This window comes from Tamandua tetradactyla, chromosome 8 (assembly GCF_023851605.1).
Source record: "Tamandua tetradactyla isolate mTamTet1 chromosome 8, mTamTet1.pri, whole genome shotgun sequence".
NCBI lineage: Eukaryota > Metazoa > Chordata > Mammalia > Pilosa > Myrmecophagidae > Tamandua > Tamandua tetradactyla.
In genome coordinates, this window is record NC_135334.1 from 13,798,937 (window position 1) to 13,815,217 (window position 16,281).

The 16,281-nt window shown below is 34.6% G+C and overlaps 1 protein-coding gene and 1 pseudogene across 1 annotated transcript; both read left to right on the forward strand.

The window, feature by feature from the left end:
• Nucleotides 1–7,689: 7,689 nt before the first annotated feature.
• Nucleotides 7,690–8,637, forward strand: LOC143643198 (olfactory receptor 8B3-like). Its single transcript, XM_077111957.1, has one exon. It carries the CDS (start codon nucleotides 7,690–7,692, stop codon nucleotides 8,635–8,637), a length of 948 nt encoding a protein of 315 aa, XP_076968072.1.
• Nucleotides 8,638–15,039: 6,402 nt separating this feature from the next.
• Nucleotides 15,040–16,017, forward strand: LOC143644973 (ZZ-type zinc finger-containing protein 3 pseudogene; annotated as a pseudogene).
• Nucleotides 16,018–16,281: the final 264 nt, after the last annotated feature.

Consider the following 16,281-nt stretch of genomic DNA (forward strand, 5'->3'; position numbering starts at 1 on the left):
CCTTACCTAGAAAATTGAATTTAGAAACCAAGATCTGAGCATGAGGTATAACAATTGCTATTGGAGTAGTTTTGTTTCTAGGATCTCTGCAAGCAGAGGTAGAAATATATGTATATTAATATAAGGATATGTCCTCTATCAATTTCTATATGTGTTCCTGTGTATAGATATATTAAAACTTATGAGTGAAGGATGATAACTTCATTCCAAATCAATACCACTTTGCTTATTCTACTCCCCCTTCCTTTTATTATTATTAAAAGAGAGAATTATTTTATTGTGGAAAACACAAGAATCTTATCCTACACTAAACTCCCAAATCTTTTAGCCCAGTGCTAGGCCCCTGATGGTGGTATGTGACGGTGTAGGTGCCCCAGTGATGTCAAATCAATATTAGAGATTAGAGATGTGTTATCCAAAACACTTCAATTATTCACAGTTATTTCCCAATGGCTCTTTTGAACAATAAATTGTTCAGAATATTGAACTGGAAAAATTTTAAGGTTGTGAATTTATTTTTTGTAACTTACACAAAGTAAAATATACAATTTTAAGTATATAACTTGATGGCTCTTTAAGTAAACACTCATCCAATTTCCAACATCCAAGAACAAGATGTAGACTCCTTCTGTCACACCAAAAAGCTTCCACTTTCCCTTTTCAAGTGAATCCTTGCACCTTAATTTCAGGTAAACATCGATGTAATTTCTATCCTCACTATATATTCATTTTTGCCCAATTAGAATCTCATAAACATGGAATCATCAAATGTTTTCTATTGCGTTTAACTTCTTTCACTTAATATAGTATCTGCATGTCTCAATAACTCATTCTTTGCTATTGTTGAATAATATTTATTTATTTATTTTTATAATTTTTTTTTACATGGGTAGGCACCAGGAAATCAACCCGGGTCTCCAGCATGACAGGTGAGAACTCTGCCTGCTGAACCACTGTGACCCACCCAACATTTAATTTGTGATATATCAAGATTTGTTTATTGATCCCCTAGTCATTAAACAAATGGATTATTTCAGATTTTGGCCATAATTATTAAAGCTATTATTATTATGTGTCTGAAGTTATTTTGGAGTAGTTTTTTTTTTCATTTTCTTTGGGAAATATTGAGGAGTTAATTGTTGGATATATGTTTATGTATATGTTTATGTTGGATACATGTAAAGTATATGTTTTTTTAAAAAGAAACTTTTAGATTGCTTCCCAAAAGTGATTTACTATTTTACATTCCAAAAATTTATTGTGTAGGTAAGTTGAAAATTTTCACACCTTTGCCAACCTTTATTAGTTTTTAAAACGTTTTTAATAATTCTAGTAGATGTGGGATAGAATCTCATTGCTTATTGGTTATTGTGTGTGTGTTTCAGTTTTCTTTTTTCAAGTACAATATATAGAAAGTAAAATTCACATACTTAGTTTAAAGGTCAATAATTTTTTTCAAGCATGTACATTAGGGCTGTCATCACCAAAATTAAGAGATTCCTAATGGCTGATTGTAGTTAAAACTTCCTCCCACTCCCAGGCATTTAAGGCCACACATCTGCTTTCTGTTGTTATAGTTTTGAGTTTTCCAAAATGTTGTATAAATGACTTCATACAGAACATAAACTTTTAGTCTGACTTCTTTCTTTTAGCATAATGAATATTAGATTAATTCCTGTTATCACAAATATTGATAATTTATTTTTCTTTATTGTTTTGTATGTCTCATTTTTTGGACATAAAGTTTATCCTTTAACCAGCTGAAGATTAATTATGCCAAAGTAAAAATAAGTACATAGTTTTCGCATGTGGTAAAACTTAATCTGCTTCGATAAATACCTTGGATTTGGATTTATAAGAAATTGCCAGACAATTTTGCAGATTAGTTGTATTATATTGCATTCCCACTAATAATGTAGGAGGATGTCAGTTGTTCCAATTCTTACCAGCTTTAAGTATAGTTAGTTTTATTTTTACGAATTTTGCTTTTTCTAATAGATTTGTAATGACATATCATCAAGGTTTCAATTTGCATTTTCCTAATGAATAATGATGTTGGGCAGTTCTTCACGTGTATTTTTTTTTTTTTTTCTATCCACATATCTTTGTTGGTAAAGTGTTCACATCTTTCGTTCACTTAATTTTAAGGTTTTTCATTTTTTTATTCTTGAGTGTTAAGTGTTCTTTATATTCTAAGGATACAAATTTTTAAAACAGATACATGATTAGCAAATATTATCTCCCATCCTGTGGTTTGTCTTTTAGTTTGTTTGTTTTCATTTTGATAACATCCCGTTTAAGCATTTAAATTTTGCTTTTTGGTATGTTGTGTTTTGGTGTTCTAACTTAGGAATCTTTGCCTAATGTTGTCACAGAGCTTCCCTCTTTATTTAACTTTTAAAGTTTTAATGATTTTTTTTTACATTCAGTTCTATGATTCATTTTTGTTAAAGGTGACAAGTGTGGATAGAAGTTCTTCTTACTCCTCTCTCTCTCCTCCTCCGTAACCTCCTCCTTTTCCTTCTTTCATTCTAATTGTTCTTTTGCATGGTTAGCTTATTGTTCCATCATGGGTGTCCTCCATTGAATTGACTTTACACTTTGTCCACATCATATGTATGCATTCATTGGTGATGACTCAATATTCCTTTTGCCAATACCATATTGCCTTGATTTTTGTAGCATGTAGTAAAGTTTGCAAGCAGGTGGTGTGAGTCCTCCAGTTTTATTCTTTAGCAAATTTTTTTAGCTATTCTGTAATTTGGCTTTTCATGTAATTTCAGAATCAGCTTTCTATAAATACTATGCTTGGAAGTTAGTGTAATTGCATGGAATTTGTGGTCAGATTAGAGAGGATGAACATCTTAACTAGAATTAATCTTCTAATTCATAAACCTAGTTGACCTTTCCATTTATATGTCTTCCGAGTTCTTTCATTAGTGTTTTACAGTTTGCCATGTATACAGCATGTGTATATTTTATAATATTTATACTTAAATATTTCATGTTTCTGGTGCTGTTACAAATGTTACTGCATTTTAAAATTCATGTGCCATGCAATTCCTTTATATAATGTGTACAATCAAATGGTTTTATTTTACTCCCAAGATCGTGTAGCCTTTTGCAAATTAATTTTATAATTTTTTCATTGCTTTAGAAACAATTCCTTTTAGTCATCACTCTGCAATTCCTCCATCCACCCAGGCCTAGGCAATCACCAGTCTACTTTCAATCTCTACAGCTTTGCCTCCTGTAGATATTTCATATAATTGTGAGATAATACAATACAATAGGAGGTCTATAGTGACTATTTTCTTTCAGTTAGAGTGATTTTTATGACTCATCCATGTTGTAGTATATGTCAATATCTTATTGCATTTTATTGGCAATTGATATTCCAATCTATGGGTATACCACAATCTACTTTTCCATCAGATTTGGATTATGTGTTCTTCCACTTCTGGTGTTATGAATAAATTTGCTATGAACATGCTTGTATAGCTTTTTACATGGGCATATGTTTTCATTTTTCTGGGATATATAGCTAGGAATAGGATAATAGAATTGATGTGTCATAATGGAAATGCCATGTTCAAATTTTTGAGCAATTGCTACATTGTTTTCCAAAGAGACTGTATGAGTTGGTTTTCTCATCAGCAGTGTATGAGGACTCCCAAATTCCACATCTGCCAAACACTTATTATTGCCTATTTTTTTATTTTTACAGTCAGCTTAGCGAGTCTGAGGGTACATGGCATAGTGATTTTAATTTGCATCTCCTTGAATACTAATGATATTGAAATATTTCATGGGTTTATTGGCCATTTGTATGTCTTCTCCTGAGAAGTATCTATTAAGATATCTTGCCAATTTTTAAATTGGGATGTTTGGTTTTATATTATTGAGTTTTAATAATTCTATCTAGTCTGACATACTAGATGCTATCAGATATGGATTTGCAATAATTTCTTCCATTTGCATTTTGTTTTTTCATTCTTTTTGTTACTTTTGAAGTAGATTTGTTTTAAAATTTAATGTAGTGGAATTTATCTATTTTTATTTTTGTTCCTTGTGTGTGTGTGTGTGTGTGTATATATATATATATATATATATATTTTTTTTTTTTTGCATGATTAGGCACCAGGAATCAAACCCTGGTCTCCAGCATCGCAGGTGAGAATTTTGCCACTGAGCTACCATCGCACTGCCCCCTTGTGTTTAATCTAAAAATCATTGACTAACCTAATGTTATGTTACTCCAGCATTGTTTTCTAAACATTTTAAAGTTTTGGCTAACTCATGCATTTACGTCGTTGATTCATTCTGAGTTCATTTTTATGGTGTGATATGGGCATCACATTCATTCCTTTGAATGTGGATATCCAGTTATCCCTACACCATTTGAATTGTTTGGCATTTTTGTTGCAACTCAATTGATTATAAACGTGCTTGTTTATTTATGTACTCCATAGTATTCCATTCAGGTATGTTTAATATATATCTGTATATATATAGATATATAAGGATATATGTATACACACACACAGAAACACTTCTGAATAGTTTAAATGTAGGAAAATGTTCTATGTTACTGCTCTCATTTTCTTTCACATACCATTTGTGTGAGTTTTAAACTACCTTTATCTCATTTCTTAAAGATTTTTCATTCCCCGAAATTGGTAGTTTAAAAGGATAGTGGAGGTGGTTGTGGGATGCATCAAGCTATTATTTTCAGTAATTGTAACCGTCCTGAGCAAGAAAAATGAAGATGGGGTGCAAAGAGGAGCACCTTTTATGCTTTGTATCTCTTTGATCCTTAACTAATTCTCAAAACCTCCAGAGCATTCAAATGCTTCTCACAGCCAGAAGAAAAAGGGAAAGTGAAAGGAGAGAGCAAAAGAATTGGCAAGTTTTTCTCCCACAATATTACAATTTATAATATTTTCTGCAGTTAAATGTTAGACTTTATTTTACTCAGACAAAATTGTGATAAATATATTTATGTTTCAGGATCTTACTTTGATTTTTAAATATTTTATATTTTTCTAGAGAGCCCTTATTTAGTATGTTAAACAGAGTATTTTTTCCTTTAAATTTGTTCAAATGGTCCATAACCGAAAGTGTCCAATAGTGGGAGCTAACTACATTATTGCTGAAAGATTAATGTGTAAATGAGAAGACGTATATTTAGATATAATAAAGACCTACTTAGACTATGGAACTGCATTTCTTTATTGCTAGGCAAATTTCAGAGATTTTTATTTCATATATTTGTTTTGATACAGAAAGAAATTCTTCTTATAGTTAGGTTCTGGTGTTAACTTGGCCAAATGATTATGCCCAGTTGTCTGGTCAGGCAAGACTGGCCTGACTGTTGCAGTAAGGATATTTTGTGGCTGGGTGATAAACTGGAAGGTTGGTGTATTGTCATCAGTCAGTTGATTGCATCTGTGACTGATTACATCTGCCATCAACTAAGGCACATCTCCCACAGGAAGATAATCCAATCAATTGTAGGGTTTTAAGGGAGAAGACTGTTTCACTGCTTCTTCAGCCAGTGAGCTTCTCCTGTGGTGTTTGCCCAGACCCTTCATTGGAACTGCCAGCTTCATAGCCAACTCTACGGACTTTGGACTTTTCCATTCTCACAGTTGCATGAGACACCTTTATAGATCTCATCTTTACAGATTTCTCCTGTTGGTTCTGTTTCTATAGACAGCCCTGACTAACACAGTTTGGGCCTGTGAATGGTTCTTGAGAAACAGAATCTTAAAAATGGGCTTTTACAACTGGTTTTCTACTCTAACTAGACTCAGCAGCACTAATGACTGTTTCAAATAATCAAGATGGCACTGACAGTCCACGGGGTGAGTTGGCAAAAGAGATAGTCATAATATCACCGTTTGATTATAACACTTATATGAGGCAAGGCTCCGGGTTAGAATGTTTGATGGAGCATCTACTGGAAGCTAAGAGAAAATAAATCATGATAGCTGACATTTATTGCCTATTTATGACATTTTGGGAATAGTTCTAAGTAATTGATTTTTCATTAAGAGTTAAAACAACCCAATGAAAGAGATGTTATTATTTCCACCACTGTCTGACAAGCTTTGTGAGGCAGAGCAAGTTTAAGTAATTTGTCCATGGTATTAGAGCTAGTAATTATGGAGGGAGGAGTCAAACACATGCCCTTTAACTAAAGAATCCACATTCTTAACTACTGTGATTAGAAGAAATTGATAGCTTTGGTTATTGAAGTGTTCATGAATGGACCATTAAGGAGATGTAGCTAGAAATTTCCAGCAGGTGTTTAGAAATAAAGATAATGGAAGGAAGGCAAAGCACTGAAATTTATTTGGACATATCCCAGGAGAGGCATTTACCACAATGCTTCAGAAGTTTCTAATAAAGAATTTAGAGACTTGTTTACTGAACCCAAGCAGAAATATCCCTTTGGATATTGAGATGAAAGAATGAAATCAAACAAGGCAACAGACAGATTCTCTTCAGAGATGAAGATGGTAGTGATATGGGAGTTCTAATTTAGCTTTGCTTTGGGGGATATACAATCCTAGAATGAAGTGAAAACTTGGGTAAATCAAGAGGACTAATAATTGAGTCTCTAAGGACTAATTGGTGGTTTTGCTTGTAATTGAAATCCTTTTATTTCCCTGTTATTCCGAGAATTTGTTCCCTGGAGGAGAGACTTAAGTTTTGAATCTGTTTATTACCAAGTGTGCTGTATCCTTAAACCAACACTAAATCTGCCTCTTTACTAAAGAATGTTCTGGTTTTCTTTGCTGCATGAGGGTGCTCAATGTTAAAATCAATCAGAATGAGTTCCAGGTCATATTGGAAATTAAAGTCTGGTCAATATCCTCTTAGAGTTAAAGAAACCAAGATGTCAGAGATCAAAATTGCACTTCAAAATCCACAAAGGTAAATACAGTGATCAGGAAGTTTGGAGGTTTTCTGGCTAATGAGGGTGAGTTCCTGAATTCCATTCATATTGTGTCCTCTCTATTGAGATGGAAATCCAGAGATTAAGAAATGCTGCTTTCTCTCCATGTTTTGCAGTCTTGACAAACAAGTGAATCAGGTGGAAGAATCTGTTTGAGGGGGCAGCAGAGAACATTCAGAGACACAAGTCCCTCAGGGTTCCCATATCTCTGTGTAAGTTCCCTCTGTAGGGAGGTAGTTCTCAGTTCTCTAACTATAGTTTTTATTCCATGACTTGGGGTAGCTTCTTGAATTCTTCTAGACTTGACCCTTAGTTTTGAGCAACACCATTGTTCATGGTTCTCACAACAGTGTCTAAACTGCATGAGGGGTCACATCCATTTTCTATCCTAAAGGGAGGGCTCATATGAATAAAGTGATGATGAGATGAGAGAGAAGAATTCAGTCCTGGTCCATCTTCCTTCTCTCTTCTCCTTTGTTTTTTCCAATAGTGATGTTTTTATATGGCAGACCTGGTCTTTAGTCTGTGGAGTAAGGTGTAGTTATTTTTTAACATGTTTATTATTTCGTGACTATAATACTGCAAAATATTTGAAAAGGAAAATTCCATGGGTCCATATTGGGTTATATCAGATAATCCCAGTGTAGAACCCACTTCTGTGGAAGAGATATTGTGGGAAAACCTGGGTTTCCCCTTAACGCAGACCTTTCCTCTTGTCCCTATAGATGCCACAGAGCAGAATGGATCCTGGAAATGGCTCTTTTTTGACTGAGTTTATTCTTGTAGGTATAACAGATCACCCAGATTCCCAAATCCCCCTTTTCTTCCTGTTTCTAGCAATGTATATTATTACTGTGCAAGGAAATCTGGGCTTAATAACTCTAATTGGGCTAAATTCCCACCTTCACACCCCCATGTACTTTTTCCTCTTCAACCTGTCCTTCATAGACCTCTGTTATTCTTCCATTTTCACACCCAAAATGCTGATCAACTTTTTATCAGAAAAGAATATTATCTCCTACCAGGGGTGCATGGCACAGCTCTTCTTTGTCTGCTTTTTTGCCATCTCTGAGTGCTATGTGCTGACCTCAATGGCCTATGATCGCTATATGGCCATCTGTAATCCACTCTTGTATAGCATTGCCATGCCCCCTAAAGTGTGCTGCAACCTTATGCTTAGTTCATACCTGATGGCATTTTCTGGTGCTATGGCCCACACTGGATGCATGCTGAGACTGACCTTCTGTGATGCCAACACCATCAACAATTATTTCTGTGACATCCTCCCTGTGCTCCAGCTCTCCTGCACGAGCACCTATGTCAATGAGCTGGTGGTCTTCATTGTAGGGAGCATCAATATCCTCGTGCCCAGCCTCATCATCTTTACCTCTTATGGTTTCATTCTCTCCAGCATCCTCCAAATGAACTCCACTGAGGGCAGGTCAAAAGGCTTCGGCAACTGCAGTGCCCACATAATGGCTGTTTCTCTGTTCTTTGGATCAAGTGCATTTGCATATTTCCAACCATCTTCTGCAAGATCTATTAATGACGGAAAAATCTCTTCTGTCTTTTACACCAATGTGGTTCCAATGATGAACCCTTTAGTCTACAGCTTGAGGAACAAAGATGTTAAACTTGCCCTTAGAAAGACCCTGAGTAGGAGAAAGTTTTAATTAGACATGAGATGTCCTGTGCATGTAGTTTCAGAAGTAGGGTCATTGTGTTTATTTATAATGTATTTCTTTTCTGCTTTCTTATCCTGCTTCTTTCTTAACATTTTAAAGGAAATTTGAGTTTTCGTTTAATAAGTTACCTTTACTTTTCTTTTTCTTTTTTCTTTTTCGTATGCTGTATGGCAGGGTCACATTTCATTATTTTTCCATGTGAGTATCCCGTTATTGCAGCATCATTTGTTGAATTTTTGTTTGGTTTCTGTTTGTTTATGCTTGTTTGTTTGTTTTTTGGGAAGTACCTGGTCCAGGAATTTTAGATGAAAGTGTTTAGCCATTGCTTTACTTATCAGTGAAGCTTATCATGAGAAAAAATAGATGTATATTATTGATAATAAAATATGTTCCTAGAAACATTTGTGAATTAACTCTGTCTCAAGAAAACAGTAAATGTCTTCAGGGTACAAGTTATAATTCCTTTATTTCTGCAATGCTGTTCTTACTTTATATATTTAGAATTGTATACCCTCTGAGTGGAAAAGAAATAATTGCTGAATTGGGTGTATTCTTTTAATAACAAGAACAAAATGGTTATTATTGTAAGTAATATTTAATAAAGTATAATAACAAAAATAACTACAACAATAATACAGACAGCAGGTAATTATGAAGTTTAAAGATTTTTGCTGTCAGTATGTCACCAATATAATACCCTGTCTAATTTGTGTTTTAAATTTATTCTTAACTTTTTATTTACAAAAGTTTTGTGTGAATGGTATATAGAATTCCTCTGTGCTCTTTCCTTAGATTTCTTCTGTAACCACAGTACTGATATCAAACTCAGAAAATTAGTGCTTCTTAATAACGCCTAATTCCAATATCACCATTGTTCCTATGGTGGTCTCCCACCCGCTATTTTTGATCCATTAGGCAATCCAAGATCACATATATTATTCAGTTGTGATGCCCTTAAAATTTTCCCTAATTTAGAACAGTTTCTCAGTCTTCTCTGTCTTGTGTGACACTCAATCTTTTTTGTAACATTTATTATTTTACAAAATATTCCTCAGTTTTGATTTGTCTTAAGCGTACTCATAATTCATCTTATGCATTTTTGGCAAGAAAATCTGAGAAGTGATATTGTGCCTTTCTTTGTTTATATATGTTTCATCACTGAGAATAACTTTTATCCCTTGGTTATGGTAAATTAGGCTTCTCCACTGTAAAATTTTTATTTTTACCTTTGTAATTTAAATTATTTTGGGGGCTATATATATAGGCTGTTTCTTATATTCTCCTTGTTCTCACTAATTTTAGCATCCATTCATAATTCAAACCTGAAATAATTATTAATCTCAGATGTTTGTCAAATGATGATGTTTCTCATCATTTCTTCTGCATGTATTAAACAGTGTAAGGGAAACTTGCCTTTCTCTCCTGTTTGTCCTCTCTCTATCTATCCTTCATTCATTTAAAAATATAGGTATGGATTCATGGATAATTATTTTATATTATTAGTAATAATGCATTACCATCACTATTTTTTTTTCCTTTTTTTTTTTTACATAGATAGGCACCAGGAAATGAACCCAGGTCTCAGGAATGGCAGGCAAGAACTTTACCTGCTGAACCACTGTGGCCTGCTCCATCACTATTTTTATTATTGCTCGAAATTTCACATTTAGGCACTGTGGCCCTCTTCAGTATGGTTTATGTCCTTTCAGAGTGCCTTCGAACTTCTTTTTTTTTTTTTGTATTCTGTATGGCAGCAGTCACATTTCATTCATTTTCCATATGACTATCCCATTATGACAGCACCATTTGTTGAAATTTTGTTGTTTTTTCCTTTGTTTGTTTTGCTTGGTTGTTTGTTTTTGGGAAGCGCATGGACCAGGAATCAAACCCAGGTATCCTGCATGGCAGGTGAGAATTCTACCTCTGAATTACCCGTGCACCCCCGCCTTCTAACTTCTTGACTTCCTTATTTTCTGGCAACGTAGGTTATTCCAGTAAAATCCTTGATCTGAATTCAGTCATTTCTTCAAGTTCCCCCGGTTTCTTTACCTAGAAAATTGTATTTAGAGACCAAGATCTGAGCATGAGGTATAACAATTGGTATTGGAGTAGTTTTGTTTCTAGGATCTCTGCAAACAGAGGTAGAAATATATGTATATTAATATTGGGGTATGAGCTCTATCAATTTCTATATGTGTTCCTGTGTATAGATATATTAAAACTTATGAGTGAAGGATGATAACTTCATTCCAAATCAATACCACTTTGTTTAGTCTACTCCCCCTTCCTTTTATTATTTGTAAGAAACCTGGCTTTTTATTATCAAGAAAGAGTTTATAAGAGTAACTGCTCATTGTATTTACAATATTGATACTTATTTGTTAAATTTTAGTAAAGCATTTCAAAATTGCTAACTCATACATTTGTTAAAGGTAAATTTAATAACTAGTGTACAATATTACAATATTTGTATATTCTTTTTTTACCCAAAAGCCTAAGTATATATGTGAATATAATGTTTTCCCTGGGTATTTTCTTAGTCATTTCCCCTGTTTCTTTCAAGGTGGCTGTGATACAGTTAAGTTTATTGGTATTGTTGGTATTGAATTTTGGATTTTCAACATCTTAATTGATTTTTAAATTATTCATAGTTATTTAAATATGAAACTTTAAAATGTCTGTGAATATGGGATTTATGCAGAGAGGAAACTCAGAGGTATAATTAGTTTCAATTCTAAAGTTTCTACTCATTTCCACCTATTCTCCATATTAAATATCTTCATTATCTACTGATTTATCTTTCTCTGTGATTCTTTGGCAAAATAAAATAATATATATATATATTTAGTTTAATTTTTTTCATCCATAGATAGTATTGTTATTGATATACAGTTTATTTACCATAAGTCATGCTTACAAAGTGTACAAATCATTCCCAAATCATATTCTCAAATTTGTGTAAGCATAACCACTACCTAGTTATGGAATATTGTCATCACTCCATAAGAAACCATGGACTTATTAGCAGTTATTTCTCACTCCCCTCTTACAGTCCTACCACCTGTACAAACATTTCTTGCCCAGAAGGGTAGGTTATACATTCTTCTCAAGTGCTCATGGATCATTCTCCAGGGTAGACCACACATTGGGTCAAAAACAAGTCACAATGAATTTAAATAGATTAAGATTATACAAAGGATCTTTCTTGACCACAACAGAATGAAGCTGGAAATCAACAACAGACAGAAAATTAGAAAATCCTCAAATATATGGAAGTTAAATAACACGCTTTTAAACATTCAGTGAATCAATGAAGAAATTACAGTGGAAATCAGTAAATATTTTGAGATGAATATAAATGAGAACAGAAGATGTCAAAATTTATTGGATGCAGAAAAGTCAATACTGAGAGGGAAATTTGTAGGCCTAAGAATTTATGTAAAAAACAAAAAGGGACTAAAATCAAATACCTAATTGCACACAAGGAAGAACTGGAAAAAGAACAGTAAATGAATCCAAAGAAAGCATAAAGAAAGAAGTAATAAAGATTAGAACTGTAATAAATGAAATATGGAATTTTTAAAAATACAGAGCATAAAGAAAACCAAAAGTTAATTATTTGAAAAGATTAATAAAATTAACAAACCTTTAGCTTGACTGACAAGGTACGAGAGAGAGAGAGGACATAAATAAATAAAATCAGACATGAGAAGGTTCATTACTACTGACCCCAAGGAAATAAAATGGATCATGAGAGGATACTGTGAACAAGTGTACGCTAATAAATTAGACAACCTAGATATAATGGACAAACTCCTAAAAGCACAAGAACAACCTACCCTGACTCAAGAAGAAATAGATCTCAGTAGACCAATTACAAGTTATGAGTTTGAATCAGTCATCAAAAACTTCCCAATAAATGAAATCATAAGGCCCAATGGCTAAATATGTGAATTCTGTGAAATATTCCAAGAAAAATTAATACCAATTCTTCTCAAATGCTTTCAAAAAACTGAAACCAAAATACCCCTAACTCATTCTATGAGGCTAGCATTCCTCTAACACGAAAGCCAGGTAAAGATACTAGAAGAAAAGAAAGTTACATACCAATTTCTCTTATGAATATACATGTATAAATAAATCCTCAAAAATTACTAGCAAATCAAAGCCAACAGCACATTAAAAGAATTATACTCTGTCCTAGTTTGAAAGCTGCCAGAATGTGATATACCAGAAACAGAACAGTATTTGTAAGGAGAAATTCATTAAGTTGCAAGTTTACAGATCTAAGGCAGTGCGAATGTCCCAATCAAAGCAAGTATATAGAAATATCCAATTTAAGACACCAATAAGAGGTTACCTTCACTCAAGAAAGGCCAAAGAAGGTCAGGGTTTCTCTCTCAATTGGAAAAGCACATGGCAAATATGGCTACATCTGCTAGCTTCCTCTCCAAGCGTCTTGTTTCATGAAGCTTCCCCAGGAGTGTGTTCTTTCCTCATCTCCAGAACTCTTTGGCTGTGTGGGCTCTTGTGATTCTCCAGGCTCTCTCCTTTCCTGGCTCTGTTACTCTCTCCAAAATGTTTCCTTTTTTAAAGGAGTCCAGTAAACTAATCAAGACTCACCTGGAATGAATGCAGTCACATCTCCCTGTAACCAAAGGTTAATACCCACAATTAGGCATGCAATACCTCTGTGGAGATCATCTAATCAAATTTTTTTTTATTAATTAAAGAAAAAAAAAGAAATTAACCCAACATTTAGAAATCATTCCATTCTACATATGCAATCAGTAATTCTTAACATCGTCACATAGATGCATGATCATCATTTCTTAGTACATTTGCATCGATTTAGGAAAAGAACTAGCAAAACAACAGAAAAAGATATAGAATGTTAATATAGAGAAAAAAATAAAAATAATAATAATAGTAAAAAAAAGAAAAGGAAAAAGAAAAAAAAGACAAACAAACAGACAGACAAAACAACAACAGCAACAAAAAAAACCTATAGCTCAGATGCAGCTTCATTCAGTGTTTTAACATGATTACTTTACAATTAGGTATTATTGTGCTGTCCATTTTTGAGTTTTTGTATCTAGTCCTGTTGCACAGTCTGTATCCCTTCAGCTCCAATTACCCATTATCTAATCAAATTTTTAACCTACAGTACTTGATAGGGATGAAAAGAAATGGCTGCCTCCACCAAATGGACCAGATTAAAACATGGCTTTTCTAGACAAACTGGCACATACAACATGATCAAGTGGGTTTTATCCTAGTAATTTATAGCTTTACCTAAAGCAAATAAACACCCCTGCTCTCTGTTTTACAAAAGCAGAACCGACTAAAACAATCTGGATATCGCATTAATCACTAATGATCAATATCTTGCTGATTACATAGGAAAAGCAAGTCCTGCTATATGTTGGAGACAATTGCAAGAAACACACATTCTAGAGGATGGAATGTGAACTCCATAAAGGTACAGTAACCTACCACTTCAGATAACTTTTTTAAGGGTCCTGTGTCCTATGGAATGTTGGAACATTTCGTCCCAAGTGACAGACAAACTGCTGCATCTTGCATCCTCAATCAAAAAGACAGTCGTGGGAAAGTAGCAGGAGTGGAGGTGGGACGCCCGGGAAACGCCCCGGTGCCGCCATTCAGCTTCTGCGACGGTGGCCAACCTAGCAAGTGGCTGGGGAGTCCGGAGAGTGGCCACTGCAGCGGCGCCTCCTCTACTGGTCTGCGGCGCCCAGCTCCACTCGAAAGATATTAATTTGTGCTAGTACACCCATATAAATAATTAATACCTGAAGTCTCAATGTAACATAGACATTTACAGTGATGACAGATAGATACAGACTCTTAGGAATCAAATATTTAGTGAAACACTTGCAAAAAGAAAGGAATTAAAGAAAAAAAAATTTTTAAAGAAAGGAATTTAGGAAGTTCTAATATACCCACGGCTGCAGCTGAGCATCTGAAACCCTGATGCTTAAGCTCTATTCTAGAGGATAGCTCCAATTCTTTGGGATATAAGGAAAAGAGATATTTCCACAATGATAGATCATTGGTTGTACAGTTTTCCCAATAAGTGAATCATGATGACTGATTATAGGGACTTGCCATAGTATGGCTACTTCCCCAATCATCTCGTGTTACAAAATCAGCAGTGGGATTAAAGGGCCTGGATAAATCTTTTTTGCGGTAGAACTTTAAGGAATCGTAGCATTGTTCATCCCAAAGAAATCTCTTCTCATTCTCAAGATCAAGATCATCAAAGAAGAGACCAGAGTTTGTGCAAATTCAGAAAGGAAATGGTAATGTAAGGACCAGTGGCTTAAAACAGCAAAGTACTTGAGAATCATGGGTGAGCTGTAGGAAAAAATGACTTTGTTCTTCAGAAAAGATAACATAGAAAGGTATCCTATACAAAATTGTGAGAGAAGGCAAACAGAACCTGTTTCAACAGTTTTAAAAAGAAGTAAGTGTTGACTAACATACAAGGCCTGTAGATCTTAAGATGGATGGGGAGTACCTTTCATACTCTATGTTACCTTTGAATGATGGTCCAGAAGACTCAAATAGCGATCCTCAGATGATAAGACGATGCCTGTGTGATACTGCTAAACCTGAAATGCTTAGCTTGAGCAGCTATTCTTGAAATACTCTCCTGAACAAGTAGAATTTCAATGCTGGCAAAAGATAGCAGATGAATTGGGCAATAGGACAGCAAAACTGATTGCCAGTATAGTGCAGAAGTATTTCATAGAGCTGATAAAAGCTGGCATTCCAGTCCCAGGCAGAACAGTAAACTTATATACATACTCCAAAAAGTCTTCAACAAGTAGACGACAGCATCCCCTTAATAAGCATCTCTTTAAACCCTTCACTTTCATGTCATCCCACGAACCTCCAGTGTAGACGGATGAAGATGATGACCAAACCTGTGTTCATAGCCACATGAATACCACTGTTGAGGAGGCATCAGATGAGGAAAATATTCCTATTATGTATAGGAATTGACCTGAATATAAAGAACTAATACAGTTTAAAAAGTCAAAAAGCAGAAACTTCAGCAGATGCAAGCTGAAAGTGGCTTTGGCAACATGTGGGCTTCAAGTGTGATGACTGTGGCATAGAACCTATCCAGGGTGTTTGATGGCACTGCCAGGATTGTCCTCCAGATATGTCTTTGGATTTCTGGGATTCTTGTTCAGACTGTCTACATGCAGCCAAATCACAAGCAGATCACTGATTAGAGCCTATTTATAGGCCAGAGACATTCTTAGGCAGAGAAACTGTGTGTTCTGGGGTACCAGTTATAATTACCTTGACCCAAACTACTTTCTAGCAAACAGATGATATGGAAGAGACTATCATTTACTAGTTCTCTTCAACACATAATAATGGTGCCATTGTTAAATTATGTGCACAGTTTGGAAACATTCTCTGCTTTCCCTGAAATGACACAGTATGACAGCTCCCGAGTTCTCGTCAAGTACAGCTCTGCACTGGGTGTGCAGCTGAACATTCCTGGTGAGCAAAGTTCTCCCAGGTAAATTTTTCACTACCACCTTAAAGCCTTTTCAGCTGGTGATCATAAATGGGTGAGATGGAGCACATATT

Bases quoted from the DNA above. Each gene is read 5' to 3' on its own strand.
- LOC143643198 (XM_077111957.1), top strand. From the start codon at position 7,690: ATGCCACAGAGCAGAATGGATCCTGGAAATGGCTCTTTTTTGACTGAG.